The 17,506-nt window shown below is 36.6% G+C and overlaps 2 protein-coding genes across 2 annotated transcripts; one reads left to right on the top strand and one right to left on the bottom strand.

Annotated features, from left to right (window-relative positions):
- Nucleotides 1-341: 341 nt before the first annotated feature.
- LOC21406335 (serine/threonine-protein kinase PBL27) lies at nucleotides 342-5,075 on the top strand. The gene is made up of 5 exons (XM_010100026.2): nucleotides 342-521; nucleotides 1,612-1,811; nucleotides 2,043-2,232; nucleotides 3,549-3,940; nucleotides 4,060-5,075. The coding sequence occupies exons 1-5, from the start codon at nucleotides 392-394 to the stop codon at nucleotides 4,669-4,671; spliced, it is 1,524 nt and encodes a 507-aa protein (XP_010098328.1). The 5' UTR covers nucleotides 342-391; the 3' UTR covers nucleotides 4,672-5,075.
- Nucleotides 5,076-7,405: 2,330 nt separating this feature from the next.
- On the bottom strand, nucleotides 7,406-14,631 carry LOC21406334 (ISWI chromatin-remodeling complex ATPase CHR11). The gene is made up of 25 exons (XM_024166882.1): nucleotides 14,315-14,631; nucleotides 13,594-13,725; nucleotides 13,406-13,512; nucleotides 13,172-13,284; nucleotides 12,825-12,922; nucleotides 12,454-12,633; nucleotides 12,143-12,364; nucleotides 11,933-12,067; nucleotides 11,523-11,805; nucleotides 11,375-11,448; nucleotides 11,037-11,257; nucleotides 10,861-10,948; nucleotides 10,671-10,764; nucleotides 10,371-10,559; nucleotides 10,221-10,252; nucleotides 9,976-10,052; nucleotides 9,793-9,882; nucleotides 9,624-9,693; nucleotides 9,456-9,510; nucleotides 9,224-9,282; nucleotides 8,984-9,149; nucleotides 8,370-8,548; nucleotides 8,049-8,264; nucleotides 7,832-7,933; nucleotides 7,406-7,720 (listed from the first exon to the last, which is right to left on the bottom strand). Exons 1-25 carry the CDS (start codon nucleotides 14,528-14,530, stop codon nucleotides 7,703-7,705), a joined length of 3,216 nt encoding a protein of 1,071 aa, XP_024022650.1. The 5' UTR covers nucleotides 14,531-14,631; the 3' UTR covers nucleotides 7,406-7,702.
- Nucleotides 14,632-17,506: the final 2,875 nt, after the last annotated feature.

Here is a 17,506-nt window from a genome sequence, read left to right as displayed (position 1 = left end):
AATAAGGCACCAAAACAACCCATTGATTTCATTATTATTAAACTTAAGCCCCATTATTCTCTTTTATTTATTTATCTTTTTATTTTATTTTTTCTTCTTTCCCTTTACCTTCTCTTCAACCACATCAGTTTCTTCGATTTGTTGATCTGCTTCTCGGACATGTTGCTCTCGATCTTTCTCCTTAATGGGCACTGAAGATCCCGCGGAGAAGAGGAGAGAGAAAGTGAGGCAAAGAAGAAAAAAGGACCCAATTTTGATTATAAGATTATGATTATGGTGATAAGAGAAGAAGAAGATGAAGAATAGTGATTGTTTTTGAAAAAGAGTTTGTCTTTTTTGTTTTGTTTTGTTTTGGTTTGTGGGGTGGGTTTGATTTGGTCGGATTTTGATTATGGGTGGGTGTTTCCCTTGCTTTGGATCGTCAAATAATGATGGGAGTGGTGTGAAGGAAGTGAACAAGAAGGATTCAGTTAAAGAAGGCTCAACTGCTCAGTCTCACCATGTCACCAGAGTTAGCTCAGGTTTTCAAAAATCATCTCTTTTTTTTTTAATCTGTAGACTTGTAATTCAACGGAATTGTTTCTGGGTTTTGTGTTTTTGGCCAGTTGGGTTACTGGGTATGCTTTGGTTTTTGCTGGATTGTGGTGTTTTTGTGATGGGGCTTTTGTGGGGATTTTTGTTTTGTGTTCTTTTTTGGGTCAGTTTGATCTGATAGGATTTAGGGTTGTGTTGGGATGGGATGGTTCAGTTGGTCTGTTGAATTTGTGGTTAATTGCTTGTTATTTGTGGTGCTTGAATTGCAATTTTGATTGGAATTGGATTTTGAAGCATTCTTGGAGATCTGTAATTGGGTGTTCCAAAATTTTCCATTTTGTGTTCTGGTGATGGAATGTGTTAACTGTCAAAATGTGCGATAGGTGTAGATAGTTGCTAATGAGAAAATATGGTAATATCTTTTATGGAATGGGGTTAAGTATCCGACGCGCTTATTTTATACTACCGAGAACAATAAAACCTAGAACAAAAGTAAAAATAAGAACACGTAAGATTAGTGGTTCACCCTCAATGTGAGAGTTACATCCACTTTCAATTGCCACACTAATTTACTATGATGAAGAAAAACTTGCAAGAGAAAATTACACACCTCTCCACTCTGTTTTCTATAATCTCTATGATTAACCCTAACGTCGATTCGTGTGGTGTCGTGCGTAAGTCGATAATCGTCAACACAATAATTAGGCTTCACAAACTAATGGAAACAACATTGAAGAAGTGGAAATTTATAGCGTAGATATATGTGTTTGCTTCTCTGTAAAAATGTAGAATGCAGTATCAAATGAAACTGCAAGATTTCGATATTGACACGGTCGCATAGCTATAGTGGGAAGTTCATTAAGAAAAGGTACTAGCTTTATGTCTTATCCTGCTTAGAAAGAGTTGTAAGGATTGAATACCATTGTTGGTGATTTCATGTTATGGTTCCGACTTGCTCGAGTACTCCCAATTGGAAAACGTACAAGTAGATGGAGGCATTTGTTTTGACTCTTTTTCTAGTTTAGGGTTCTATTTCTCATGCGCGGGTGTAATGAATCTGACTTATAAATTTTGCAGAGAAATCAAAATCGCGAAGTGGTTCTGATCCTAAGAAGGAATCAACTATTCCGAAAGATGGTCCGACAGCACATATTGCTGCACAAACATTTACATTTCGGGAGCTAGCTGCTGCCACAAAGAATTTCAGACCGGAATGTTTATTGGGCGAAGGGGGATTTGGGCGCGTGTACAAAGGTCGCTTGGAGAGCACGGGCCAGGTATGGTAATTGTAGTATATATCATCATCCACACCATAAATGGAGCACAGTCAGTAGTCTGATTTTTAGCTTCGATTCCTTTGCACGATCTGTCCTATTGAATTTCACGTCACTTGTTCCATTTAAATATGTATTTTCCATTTCTGAACCATTTTATTAAACTTTTGTGTGAATTGCTACATCCTCATCTAATATATGGTAGTTTATTGTTGGACATACTTACTCGTCCAGGTAGTTGCTGTGAAACAACTCGACCGGAACGGCCTGCAAGGAAATCGTGAATTTTTGGTGGAGGTTCTTATGCTTAGCCTCTTACACCACCCAAATCTTGTCAACCTGATTGGATATTGCGCTGATGGAGACCAGCGCCTTCTTGTTTATGAGTTTATGCCTCTGGGATCCTTGGAGGATCATTTACATGGTATTGCTCCTTTTCCATTCCATAACAAAGATTTTCTTTTTTCTTTTTTCTTTTTTGGATGCTTTCCATGTAGAAGTTGGATAAGAGCTAAATCTGCCGCTTGATGAAACACACACTCTTGAAAATCACTCTTGCTGGATTAGATTTTTTGGAGCGAACTCTAGGAAAATATTCAGAAGACACTTTTAAATTTGCGTAAAAGTGACCGACCTAATGAACCCTTAATCCCAATTAAAAGGCCTATGTGCATAATAAATTATTTAGACTGTCTGTTTTACCTACCAAAATGCTTAAGATGGACAGCATAAAAAATGTAGTTTGGGCAGGGTTCATGAAACGTGCTAGAAAGGTTGCCAGGAAACAGTTAAAATAGGCGGCTTATTACGGATAGTAGGTTTTATCTGGAATAACAGAGCTGTTTCTAGAAAGTAGAAAGTTGAGCAAAGCATGTTCAGAAACCAATTTTTGGGTTTAAGCCTTTGATTTTTGTTGTTGTTGGCCGTGATGGCTATTTGGTTCATTACTTTCAAAGGTTCTATTATGAGGTTTAGGTACAATGCATGTTTTGTCTAGCTATATGAATGTTGATTAGGTTCTCCGGGTGTTATTAACCAGAACTGATGCTATTTCTTGTTAGTGTTGCTCGGTGAAAACTCTGTTTTATAGTAGTTTAGAACAGCAACGAACTTTGAAAACGACCCAAAACTTCTCTTTTAAGAATTAAGAAAAGCTTATAGGCAATTGAGTTTACTTATTTGTATCTTTATTGAAGTGTATAATATATCGTCTACGACAACTACTTCAGTCTACCGGTGCCAAATATTTGTCTCCTTGAATGATGCGTTTGTACTTTGTATCTTAAACACATCTTTTCTGGAACGAATGATTGCAAAGTTACCCTCTTGTTGTACTTTCTCGTTGTTTCCATTTTTGTTATAGTTGAATGTATACTTGAATATTCAAACTGTTTGTACAGTTAATTTATTGAGGATTTTTGTTTTTGTTTTTGTTTTTTTTGGTAAATTATTGTAAACATTTCACAAGCAGTAGAAATGAAAATCACTTCTTTATACATTCAGCATTTCACTAACTCAAGAACATGAAGTAACTTATATATCACTCTTATTTTGTACGGGAAAACAAACAATTTCATGTGGATATTGGTGATAATGGTTTGGAAATGATACTACTTTGAGCTATAGAATGATCATCTGTGTTTCTTTGAGCACATCAAAACCGTATTTGACAAGTCTGTCTTTAGTATGACTTGGACATATATACCTTATGCAAATAACCTGATTACTCGTAAATTTCAGATCTTCCACCAGACAAGGAGCCTTTGGACTGGAATACTAGAATGAAGATTGCAGCAGGTGCCGCTAAGGGATTGGAGTATTTGCACGACAAAGCAAACCCTCCTGTTATATACAGAGACTTGAAATCATCCAATATCCTCCTTGATGAGGGCTATCACCCTAAATTGTCTGATTTCGGGCTTGCAAAACTGGGTCCTGTTGGTGATAAAACTCACGTCTCCACGCGTGTGATGGGGACATATGGATATTGCGCGCCTGAGTATGCCATGACTGGCCAACTCACCCTAAAGTCCGATGTGTATAGTTTTGGAGTTGTTTTCCTCGAACTTATTACAGGTCGCAAGGCAATTGATAATACTCGAGCTCCTGGAGAGCATAACCTCGTTGCATGGGTAAGTTCTCCTTGTCAATTTTATGTTATTTCTCCTGTTGTTTTATGTTTTTGAGTTGTTTTAAATTGTTAAGCATATTTGCATTCTTTTCCTGTTTTGTGTGATTATGGGGTTTGCAGGCGCGACCACTTTTCAAGGATCGCCGGAAGTTCCCAAAAATGGCTGACCCACTACTTCAAGGCCGTTACCCAATGCGAGGACTTTACCAAGCTCTTGCAGTTGCAGCCATGTGTTTGCAGGAACAAGCTGCTACAAGACCTCTAATTGGAGATGTGGTGACTGCTCTCACATACTTAGCCTCCCAGACCTACGACCCTAATGCAGCACCTCCTTATAGTAATAGAGTCGGTCCATCTACTCCCAGGAGTAGGGATGACCGTAGAAGCATGGCTGAAGGGCTGGATAGCCCAGATGGCAGGCGTAATGGCTCTCCTTCCACCCATAGAAACTCGCCTGATTTTAGAAAGAGAGACCTCGTTAGGGAATTGAACACTGGCGGAGAATTGGGCAGGATTGAAACTGGTGGTGGGTCTGGAAGAAAATGGGGTTTGGATGATTTAGATCGACCGGATTCTCAGAGAGACAGTCCTGCAAGTGCTGGCAGAGCAAGAGAAACTCCAAGGACCCGTGATTTAGATAGAGAGCGTGAAGTGGCAGAAGCAAAAGTATGGGGTGAGAACTGGAAAAAGCGGGCAACTGCAATGGGTAGCTTTGATGGTACAAACGAGTAGAATGCACAAAAATGTCAACTTGCCAAGTAATTTGCTATCATCTTCTTGGACAAAAGTGTCGTGCGTTTGGTGGATCAATGTCGTAAACGAAAACAGAATTTGCATGCATATACAGTCTCATCCTTTATTGCCTTGGGGATTCCCTTTTGATCTAGGGAGTAAGTGGTTTGTATTTTGTTGCTTATCCTATTTCATTCTTGTAGTTGAGTATGCAACTGAATGCTTCCGTACTATGATAAAAGGAGACACAATTAGAGGAGGCATTTTGGAAAAAAGGGGTAGCTTTATGATTTGGGGCATTTACTTGTAGTCCCACAACATGGTGGTTGTATGCAACATGTTCATCTATGTATTTAGAGCTTTTTTTCGAGTTCATCTATGTATTTAGAGCTTTTTTTCGAGTTCATCTATGTATTTAGAGCTTTTTTTGAGTTCATGTTACAAGGGGATTCAAGACTCTAATTTTTGCGCACATAAATTAGTCTCTAAGAAAAAACTTTGGTGGGTTTGGTTTGAATGCTACATCTTTCCTCGAACAGTTATTGTATATGCATTTCTTGAGTCAAAATGTTTTCGGCTTGTTTAAAAAAAAAAAAAATGTTTGATAAAAAATAGTTGATTATGCTATCACCTTGTACGAGTAAAATTAACTAATATGGCGATGAAGCAACCAAAATCTGTCCGTTCATTTCGCTGATTCGAATTTAGAATTCGAGTTTTGTTATAGTAAAAAATTTTCACAAACAATCACATCTAATTTTTTTGCTACAGTAAAAAGCTCTCACATAAAATCACATCTCAACTCGAATTAAAAATTTGAATCAGCGAATTAAACGGGCCTGAAATTTGTTCTGCAGCTGACATTCATCATAATAAATTGTCGGTAGTACAATATATAAGAGCTGAAAATTGCACTATAGTATTTAATCCAAAAATTCCATCTATCCTACAAGTCAAAGTGAACAAAAATTTTAGCAGAAACTGGTACGCAACAATAAAAGTCCAGAATGTACGATTTGGGACATTTACTATAATCTCATGATAAAGTGGTTGTACGCAACAAGTTCATCTATGTGTTTGGAGCTTTTTCGAAGTTCATGCTACAATGGGATTTTGAGCAGTTGAAATTCGGCTGATTTCTTTCGTTTAAATGTTATTGTTGTCTACGAATTTCTAGAGTCAAATCTGGTGTATAATACCCCAATTACATTTTAAAAATAATAAAATAATATTGATTTCAATTTTTTAATAAAAACAAACCGCCTTAACATTATTAAAAAAGACCATAAACGAGGTTTTAAAAAAGCCTTTTAAATAATTGCACTTGCATCTTTTTTTTCACAAGCCTTTTAAATGGAAGAACCAATTGCCGACCGTGTTTTCTTTATGCGATGTGATGTGGGACTCAATTGGTTAGGTTTTTTTTTTTTTTTTGGTACTTTTGTCTTCTAAACTTTTTGCATTTTTGATAGTTTGCCCCGAAAACTTCTAATTTTGGCAACTCACCCTTCCAACTTGTTAAATTATTCCGTTGTAGTCCATCTTATTAGATTTAAGGGATTGAGAGTTGAGAACTTTATGTTAAAATTTAAATTGAGATTTAGGATCTTTTGATCAGTTGTGATTTTCTAACACCAATTTAACATCACCGTCAAAATTGGTCATTTGTAATGTTTCAGCAACTATGGGAGATAAATTGCCAGACAATCTTTCTTTTTTTTTTAAAAGAAAAAGATAAATTATCATTTGTTAGAAGGAAAAAATAATGAATTTTAAAAATCAATATTGAGAAACAATCTTATTTTTGTGTTCAACTAGTACTAGTTCATACGTTATAAGTTTTATAGAACTGAAGTAAGATTTGAGTAGTAAGACTTGTTTTTTTCAGCCAAAAAAAATATATATATATATATGTTCAATATTTTTAAGTGTAAATGAAATTAATTAAAGGTTTCTAACCAAAAACTTTATGTTGTAAAGATATTAATCAATAATCCGATTAATTTAATATGTTCAAATTATTGAAGTGTAAATGAAATTAACTAAAGGTGACTAACCAAAAAACATGTGGTGTAAAGATAGTTAATTAATAATCCGAATAATAAATGACCTTGACTTAAAAGGTTCTTAGGCAATTGCCTTGACTTAAGGGGTCTTACTCTTAGCAGTTCTCCTAATGGCTCTCCCTTGAGCAAGCTACAACAAAAAGAACTCTGTCACACCCCCCAACTGAGATTAGTGACGTAAAAACTCATTTAAAAATTAAATTTGAATAAGAGAGTGATTAAACCGTTACCAATTCAAATTTTATTTTAAATCCAAAACACTCAAGTATTTCTAAACAAACCTCATTATTTTAACAAAATAGAGTTTTTAAGAAAGAAGGAGACAGACTTTACAAAATACATTCGCTGTTAAAGTCAACATTAAAAATCAACCTCCGGCATCCACAAGCTCTTTCATACAGTAGTTGGCATCTTAGACTTCTTCAACCACCGCATCGACCGGTGTAGCGGACCTTTTAGTTGCGGATACCACGTGTAGTATGTAATCATGAATCAAGGATTTAAACATTAAAAGCGTTATACTGCTATTAATTTGAGCCTGTGATCACAAGGTACAAGATTTTTTTAAGACTTTAAGCAGACAATAACATCAATATATGGAAAACGCAAAAATTCTAGCTCAATTATCCAAATCTGTTAGACCTCCGGCGAAGAACCGGAAAATTAAGTAGCTAATCCACTAATATATTGATTAATGATCCGAGTATCACTAACACTTTAGTTTCTAGGAGTCTCTGAAGAGTAGTAAATTCATCTATACAGCTTCCCGAGACTTCCAATATACTTATCCGCTCTACTAAAGAGATTTATGGGTCATAAGTTGTGAACCCTGATTACATCTCAAAAACCTAGGGCCATAACCAGAATGCACACTAGATAAACTCCTTAGCATGCACATGTCTACGCAAAATGTAGAAATCAGTGAGGTTTTCAATCCCCCAAAATAATCAGAACAAATTTTCATATCATTTCCTTCTCTTTCCCTGCAAAAAAAAAAAACCAAAATTTTGCATCTGTCATTCCGCCTGGTGATACTGGTTTCAAGAGTATTTATTATTCAACATGTTTTGTGTTTAAAGAGAGCAGACACATACCGAGCTAACGTAATCATCCATGGTTAATTGCTTCCTCTTCTTTAGAGAGCCGGGGATCTCGGTCGCCTGCCTAGCCAGGGAGCGCTTTGAAGGAGTCAAGTTCTGAAACATAGCCATCCAAAATAATAAGATTACAGAAAATACTAATATGATTGACCATGTGACCAGAAAAAGAAAAAAGTGTGAATCAATGCCTAAGTAGGGAGGAGGAGCGAACCTTAGCAAGCTTTTTCTCTTTGCGTGCTTGCCTCTCCCTCTCGTCATATTCTTGGTTCTCTTTCTCCACCAAACGGATTAATGTATCGCATCTCCTCGCGAGTTCCTGAGTTGTGCGAGACTTGACAAACCAATCGAAACGAAACAAGGGCGATGTGCGGAATGCTGCCTTCAACTCGTCCCAATTACCGTACCCAAGTTTGTTAACCATGCATATCTGGATTTTGGCACGAAACCATCAGAAATATTTCACACCGAGAGAAAGATAAACAGTACAAAAGCAGAAACATGAGAGAAGAATCAAAAGATTTTGAGCTCACACCATGAAACGGTCACATTCTTCATTGTACAGCTTTCCTTTGTTCTGGCCATATTGGATCTTCAGTTCCAGCCATGGATTCTTGTAGCGATCCAGTTTCTTCCCAATAGCTTTCATAATCTCATCTTTCCGAGAAATCCTAGCTTCACCCCTTTCAATGTTCTTTATAATTCGATCATAATCTGGGGGTGACATTAAATGAATCAAATTAAGAACTCAACTCATTTAAAAAATAAAAAAAAATAAAAAATCTAAGTTCAACTATACTCTTTACGAGCTTGGAAACATAAGACCCGATAATATTCTAATAAAAATACAAGATGCCTGAGATCTATAGTTGCAATATGGTAACTTTAGTGTAGGCTAATTCCACTTGAGTATTGGCTACATTATCTTGAAACAAAATCTGAGTTCTAACTAAAACCAACCTTCCTATTAAACCAGAAAAACCATGAGAAGGCTAACTATGAACTAACTGATCCAACCAAATGCTTGAGCAGTGCACCCAAAACCTAGTAATCCAGTTTATCACAGTGGATTGCAAGTTGACCTTAATCCCAGTGACTAACTAAAACCTACAATACAAAATACAATGACGTTTGAATAGATACACTTACCATTTAACTCCTTGTATCTTTCTTTGAAAACTTTTGCATATCTTTCAACTTCCTCCACTGTTTTCCCTTCCATTTCAGAAGCAATACTTTTTATGTCATTTCGGCCATACTTCTCACAAGCCCTTATGAACGTATTGAAATCTCTCCTACTCCATGAAGAAAACCCCTAAAAAAAATAATCAAGTTTTAATGACAAAACCTAGATAGTAACCTCACCATAAGAAAATATAGTCCAATTACCTCTTCTAGAAGTCGTTCTTTCTCCTCCAGCTCTTCAGCAGTCAATGGATCTCCCACCTCTGTTTATTTAATTAATTATTTTTTTTGGTGAAAAGCAGAAGTTATTATTAATAATGGAAAAGAAAAGTACAAACCAAAAGATGGAAGAAAACAAAGATTCAACATCAAGTAAGCAGTTCGGGTAAAATTATGACAAGATTGGACTATTGTGAACAGACAATGAAAAAAATACCTTCAGGTTCATCCACATCTATTGTATCTTTCATCTGATTCTTTTGATGCGTTTGCTGAAAATTGTCAAGGGAATAATTAATAAGTAAATTTACCGTTGTCTACAGCTCACACCCTAAACAAAGAGAATACCAAGAAAGGAAAGGCAACAAAGCTCATTGATACTCACCATGAGGTAGCGTACTTCTTTTTCATACAGCTCACTCAATCTTTGTGTGTTAAAAAACTGGAAATCGTGTCTAGTTGCAGGGGGAGAAAAAAGAACCAAAGATTCATTAGCATGTATAGAGGTGAGAACACAAATTTAAGAATGTAATAATCGTTTGATAAGTGCTTACAGTTGTGGCATACGAGGAATTCTGGGCTCCTTTGGTTTTGTTGGACCACCTTGACGCATTGTTTGCTTAAAATACTCAGATTCCGAGTAACTAGTTAGAGAAGCAACCAAAAGTCAATATTGTCAAAAAGATGCATCAAGAAGTTCAAATTACAAGAGTTGCAGACAAGAGAAAAGGCTTTACTTGCGCTTCCGCTCTCTTTTTGGTGGCTCAATCCAATTTTCACTAACAATTTTCTTGAAGTCAAACTTGCTCTCATCCTTCATTTGATACAAGGCCAAAAGGAAAACACATTAGAAAAAAATTAAATACACGTGTACACACACACACACACACACTATGTGTGTGTGTGAAGAGGCATATGAAACCACAAATAAAAGGAAAATTTAAATTGGTGAAATACACAACAGGGAACAAAAAGCCCGCACCTTCTCATCATCAAAATCATATAATTCAGCGGCTGCACAGCACAGCATTAATAATATTAAGTAAGCATTGTAACAATATGTCAACTGCTAAAACACAAAAATGTGAAAGGCAAAAAAGAGTGATAAGAACTTGAAGTAGTGAGTGCGTACTATCATCCATTTTAAATTTGATAGCATCTTCTGTGAATTTCTTCATTTTTGCATCGAGCTCAGCAGTTGCCTCTTCTCCTTTTGCAATAATCCTGTCTATGTCCTCATCTGTAATTGTGCTGTCTTTGGAACTGAAAACCATTTCAGCACCAAATCTCACCATTTGAAGTAGCTCATCTTTGTTAACAGCTGCATCAGATTTAAAAAAAAAAAAAGAAAAAAAGAAAAAAAAACATATTACTGAACCCAGTTCTTGATAATAGTATATTATAATATAACAGGAAAATTCTCAACACTGACTTTTCTGCTCTGCCAGTCTTCCCTGTTGAATCACCAAAGCATCAAGAGCAAGCTTCTTATAAGCCCTCTCAATAACTTTTTCCTCAATAGTATACTGTTGCCCAGACAAAAGAGAGACCAAAATGAGACATTGATTCACATTACAGCAGTATAGTGACTTCAAAATGGGAAAAATAAAGCATACTCATACCTCTGTGCAGAACCGAAACACCTGCACTTCTTTCTTTTGTCCAATCCTGTGGGCACGATCCTGAGCTTGCAGATCTACTTGTGGGTTCCTGCAATGAATCCCCCCAAGCATTAGCAAAATTAGAAAGAGATAAATATCAAAACAACCAAGAACAAAAGAAAAAGATGGACTCGCACCAATCACTATCATAAAGAATGACAACATCTGCAGTGGCAAGATTGATACCAAGGCCTCCAGCTCTAGTTGATAATAAGAAAACAAATTTTTCACTTCCTGGCTTATTGAAGGAATCAATAGACGCATCACGGTCCTCCCCACCAGTATTCCCATCAATTCGACAATACAGGTACCCACGAAACATTAAATAATCTTCAAGAATGTCTAGCAGCCTTGTCATCTGATTTGATTTCAAAACCATTACCAATCATAGAAATACAACTAAATTAGATACTAATGTCTGGTCATATGTGTCAAATAAAGCAATCACAGTATGCTAAAACATCATCTAACTAACCTGTGAAAATATTAAGACCCTCGAATCGCGCTCTTTTAGCTTTGGGAGCAACTTATCCAAAAGAACCATTTTACCTATATCCGAATATAGGATAAGTACAATGATCATTGTTGACACCCATCAAAATGAAAAGGAATTCTTAACCTACCAGCATTTTCAATAAGATGATCTCCAGTTGTGTAAGGAGGACCAGGTTCAGCCCCTTGGAAAAGATATGGATGATTACAGCATTTACGCAGCTGCATTGCTATATTCAGAAGTCGCTTACGTTCTCCACCAGCATTAACAACTTCAAGGTCCTTCTGCAGCAAAGCCCTGTAGTACTGTTTCTGCATCTGTGACATGCCTACTTTAAGGATAGTTTCCTTTTTTGGAGGTAAACCTTTCTCGACATCTGACTTCAGTCTTCGAAGCAGAAACGGTCGGAGGACCTTAAAAATAAAAAGACAGATAACACAGTATCAGATCACGGAGAACACGACAATACTTTTCTTTGGACCTTGAAGACAGGATCAAGGGTTCTGGAGATTGAATGTAAAAATGTTTATAGGAATTCACCTTGTGAAGCTGTTGGACGACCTCTTGCTGGTCATTTTCACCAGAAATTTGGAACCACTCATCAAATGTTTCAGATGAACTAAATATCTCAGGCAGGAGAAAGTTGAGCAGCGACCAGAGTTCATGAAGATTGTTCTGCAGCAAAAGGGTCAAGCATTAAACATTACAAAAATTGAAATTCAGCTGAACCCATAGGATCCCAAACTATACCTGAAGTGGTGTTCCCGTAATTAGAAGGCGATAGTTTGTATTGTAAATCCTCATTGTCTTGGAAAGAAGGGAATTCTCATTCTTGATTCGGTGGGCTTCATCAATAATTATATAGCGCCAAGTAAAACGGCGTAAGGTAGTTTTCTCTTTGATGGCCATTTCAAAGCTTGTAACACAAATGTCAAATTTCCCAGCAACCAGTAATTCCTCTCGTATGTGTTTCTGCAGAAATGAGAAGAATGATGGAACATAAGCACAATATTGTAAAATCAATAAAACTCGATATCAAATTTAAGCCCAAAATGACATACCCTTTCATCAGGATTGCCAAGAAATTTCACAGCTCGCAGAATAGGGCAAAAACGACGAATTTCATTCATCCAGTTTCCAAGAGTAGATTTAGGAGCAACTACCATATGAGGACCAGTAACTCCCCTAAACTCATGAAGGTAACCCAGCAAAGAAATTGTTTGTAGTGTTTTACCAAGACCCTGACAATGACAAAATAAAAAGGACGCAATTGTATAATTAACAAAAAGAGATTGAAAGAAAAATACAGTTGTTGGTAATTGCACATAATACACCAACAAATTCAAACCGAACTAAGTATAGATAACTCTACATCATAGAGGAAACGAACAGTACTGATCAGAGTCCTAGTGTACCACACTACAATACTTACCATTTCATCTGCAAGGATTCCATTTATACCATTCTCATAAAGTCGTATAAGCCAGTTTAATCCAGCAAGTTGGTAATCTCTCATCTTTCCTTGTATACCTGCAAAAAGACAAATGGGAAAATCAGCTCTTACAAAGTTAAGTCACACCTGAGGTCCTGAACTGCAAATCCATTACCATGAATGAGAGAAGCACAGAAACTTGAGGAAAAGAACATTTATCAACTCTTGAGTAAAATGTCAATTTAGATAGCGTTTGAAACACATTGAATCACAAAGATAACAGCATACAGATATGCAGAGGTTCGAGGGAATAAATAAGGCAAACAATATGGAAACAGAGAGCTTACAAGAAGGTTGTGTCACAAGCCTCGTGTTTCCTGTGCCAGATAAACCATCTTCCTCTTCTTTGAGGCATTCTTCATCTTCTTCTTCTTCAGTTAATTTTGATGCATGACGGCCCCTTAGTTTTGCATATGTTTGATAGCATGTCAGTAAGCAATGTTTGAAACTAAGGGGAAAATTAACTCCCCTTTCAAAATGGGGAGGAACAAACACGTAAAATACAAGAACATTAGATATACCTTCCCTTGGCCTTCTTTTGGGATGAAGATTGGTCACCTTTAGCAAAATGAGCAAATAACTCTGTTTGTTGTAGGAGATACTTCAAGCGCCCCTTCCCTTTATTATTCTACAATAAAAATAACCAATAAAATTAGCTACCATAACTTATGGCCAACAGATAGAATGACTCTCCGCAAACAAAACAGACCATGTCAGCATCAATGGCAGCATTTTGGGTGTCCAATATTTCCTGAAGTTTCTGTTTCTTTAATTGCTGCATTTCTCTCAGTCTCACTCTTTCACGCTTGATAATCTCAGCATTGGGCACGATATCTCCATCCTGCACATAGATAACACAACAGTAAATGTGAGATCAATTATGGACACTAATAATACAAAAGTTACAAGCTCAAATTAGCATAGCCCTTTCGAAATGATCATACATCGAGAGAGAAGTTCTACATGGAACTATCAAAAATGTGCCCAGGTATTATTAAACAAGAAAACAACAAATTGACTACTATACTTGATTCTATGAATTTAAACAACACTGGAAATGTGCTTAAGCAGAGTCCTAGCCCTAGAAGTTAAATAATAACATCTGCAGCCCTAAATGCTCCTAAAAATGTGGAATTTCCTCATTCACTTTTTGGCTACAAGGAAAATGCAGGATAACGAACATAAAGCTAAACAAAAACTATTTTTCTCACTTCAGATAACCAATTCAATTTCAACCAATAAAAACGAGCATTTAAACCGAAAAACCATCCCTGAAACCTCCACTTGCCCATTTTCTTCCAGGCCAAACCGATTGCATGGTAAAGAACTCTCAAATCCCTAGCGAACAGAACTTACTCCACCCTAGATCGGATACCAAAAGATCACGAAGCACACAGAACCCTTCGGAACGGGAAAACCCGCTACTTTACCTCTTCCTCCTCGGCATCGCCATTCTCAGCGGAGGCCGCGTCGTCATCGGAGGCCGGAGAGTTGGCGTCGTCGTCGGAGCCAGCGGAGCGCCCGACGGCTTCGAGCTCCTCCTCGTCCTCTTCCTCGTCGATCTGCTGGTTAATCTGCTCCTCCGACGACGACGAATTCGAGAGCGCCTCGTCGGACGAGACCTGGGGCTTCGAGGGCTTCGCCATGGCTGTTTTCTCAGATCGAGGGTTTGGTCGAGAGAGAGAGAGAGAGAGAGCAACTTTTGAATCAGAAGGAAGTCCAAAATAAGGATTTGACGCCAGTTGCGATTTGGGATATTTATAGCCACTTGATTTGTGGGAGCAAGATGTGCGGTCTAGGGGCGGTTGTCTCTGAAAATATAGCCCTTTTCCCGCCAATGATAGGGAAATGTGATTTCCCGCCTGGTGAAAAATGTGGGCCGTTTAGCAGCCCATAATGTTGGAAAGCCTGAGTTTTCTTCACAAAAGCCCCTGGGCTCTTAATCCGACAGACCATGGGCTAACTAGTATCTGTAAGCCCTAATTAAAGCTAAAAAGCCCACGACATGCGTGATGAGAAATTAAGCTTAAATTTTTCACGTATGTTTGAAATTCAACTATCGCAATTCTCAAAAACATAAATCAACGCTCTATAAGTGATATTTTCTAATTCACCTATCCACATGAGATCAATTTCTTTTGTAAACTTTGTCACTTTGTAAAACGTGTGATTTTTGTGGTTGCTAGCATAGGATAGTGATAATTCCACTCTCGATTCCACTATTCCTCACCTCCAAATTCTTTAATAATAATAATAATAAAACATGTGATTTTAAGGGTGGAAATTTGTGTTATGATAGATGACACAATTTCCAAAACTACGTGGAATTAATGAGTTTGAGTTTTATTATAAATAGGTTAGGTTTAGATTGTAAATCATGTTGATTGTATGTATATGATTAATAAATATGTCATTTTTTGTTGACTTAGCTAAATTCGAATTAATGTGTTTGACTTTATATGTTACTTTTACATGATTATTTGAATATAAAAAATATGAATGATATATTTAGTGATTAAATTTCAATTGATATTGAATTAAACTTGTCACAATCATATATAACATGTTATGATTGTGTCAAATGGCTCATAATTGTATTAGTTATACATCCAAAGTACTAATTTCATGCGGATTAATTATATCGACCTCTATAATAAACATCTTAAGTTTAAGTTGACATTTTCTGACGTATTTACAAACAAATTGTGTTCTCATCGATACTATTCTAACACAATTAACAAATGAGTTAAAACAAACACGAGTTGTTACATACAAATTAACACCCATAGGCGATTTATTACAAGAAGAATGGTGAAATTTTAAAAAATTAAGTTTATGCTATGGTTTTAAACATAAAAAATGAAAAGAAAAAAAAAAGCTTTCATTGTAGCGTAATTCGATTTAGCCCCTTCAATGTAGCATAAGATTGGAACCCCTAAGATTTACGAAGCTTCTACCCATGTTTTATGGGGTGTTTGGTGTTGGCCTAAGGTTGAATATTCTCATGTTTTGATGATAACAAACACAATGTATTATGTTACTAATTATTCTACTTTGAGTTGTGTTGTTAGCATAATTGATATTACAAATCAACTCAAGAAGCATAGTGTGGAATACAATGCATACATTCAAGGTTGAGAAATGCAAATTGAAGAAGAAATTCAAAGCTTGAAGTGTTGAAAAATTAAAGATCAAGAGCAAGCAAACAAAATCAAGCAAGACAAGTACTAATAGGTTTTTATATCTCCTTAGTCTTGTATTTGATTTTGATTTCATACTATCTTGATTAATTATTATTTAGGCTCATGCACACACTCACATTACTCTTTTAAAATGAGACTAAACTAAGTGCATAATGACATTTGGCCTAAAAATACAATTTTGTGAAGGTTTGAGGCGATTTAAGTGTCAACCGGTCGACCTATGTCGTCCGGTGACAGAGAAGGCTAAATGCACCGGTTGACCGGTGCTGCCTCAACCGGTCAACCGATCCTGTTCAATAGCCAGTCAATAAGACCGTTAAACACCGAGATTTCAAATTTGACTCAACTGGTCAACCGCTCCGGTCGATCGGTACTAGGTAAACGATCATAAATAAGACCATTGGAAAGTGAGGTTAAATAGAGAAAAGTCATTTTTCTCTCCAACGGATTTTCCTGAAAATAAAGAAATTGTTCAAAGCTCCTAAATCTCTTAAGAATCCAAAAATATTTCTCTAAAGTGCCATCATAATCATCATCTTCTAAAGATCCTTACTTCACTCTCTCACACATACTTGAGCCTATCTTAGATTATATTTTGATAGTGTGATTTCATCATCTCATAGCCATTTCAATTGTGTAAAACCATTGTTAGGAGTGTATGACTGAGTGATTCACTATTCATAATCATTACTTTCGTATTGGGTTTGTTGGTTGGTTGATCTCCGTAGAAAATCGACATTGTGTAAGAGGTTAGGTGAAACCTTGAATAAAAAGATCTGCCATCTTGTAAGATGAGTGATCGTGCCAGATAGACGATCGTATAGTGGAAGACGTCGAGAGGCGAAATATCTCGGCAACAGTGGATGTAGGTAAATTTATTTATCGAACCACTATAAATCTCGTTTGCATCTCTCTTAACCCTATCTCTATAATTTCTGCACTTTAAATTTGATAGTTGACATTGATTGATTTAAACTCTTGGTGATAAGCTTATTGAACTCGTCATATGATATTAGATTGGTTCATCTTGTGCATATCAAGTGGTTGTGCTATTGCATTAACTCACATATTTTTCTGCACACCAAGTGTTTGATAAACTCACCGTGTTAAATTAATTGTCTATATTTGTTTTTAATCTTGAATAATTGTATAAATTCTCAAAAAATATTTAAAACCCAATTCACCCCCCTATTGGGTAGCCTTACTAGGGACAACATTTGGTACATCAATTTTAGGGCTGTTTATAAACCCGCATGTCTAACCTACCCCCAACCCAATCTGAAAAATGTAATTTCTAGTATTAAATTTTTTTTGTTGCCCATTCAATGTCTGGCCTGAAGTTTTAGGGCGGGGTGTGGGTTAGGCCTATAATAGCCCGCACACCCCAACCCAACCCGCACTCTAACTTGCCTCTTCTAA

Source organism: Morus notabilis, unplaced genomic scaffold, assembly GCF_000414095.1.
Source record: "Morus notabilis unplaced genomic scaffold, ASM41409v2 Scaffold156, whole genome shotgun sequence".
In the NCBI taxonomy this organism is placed as follows: domain Eukaryota; kingdom Viridiplantae; phylum Streptophyta; class Magnoliopsida; order Rosales; family Moraceae; genus Morus; species Morus notabilis.
This window is presented reverse-complemented; position numbering and strand designations above follow the sequence as displayed.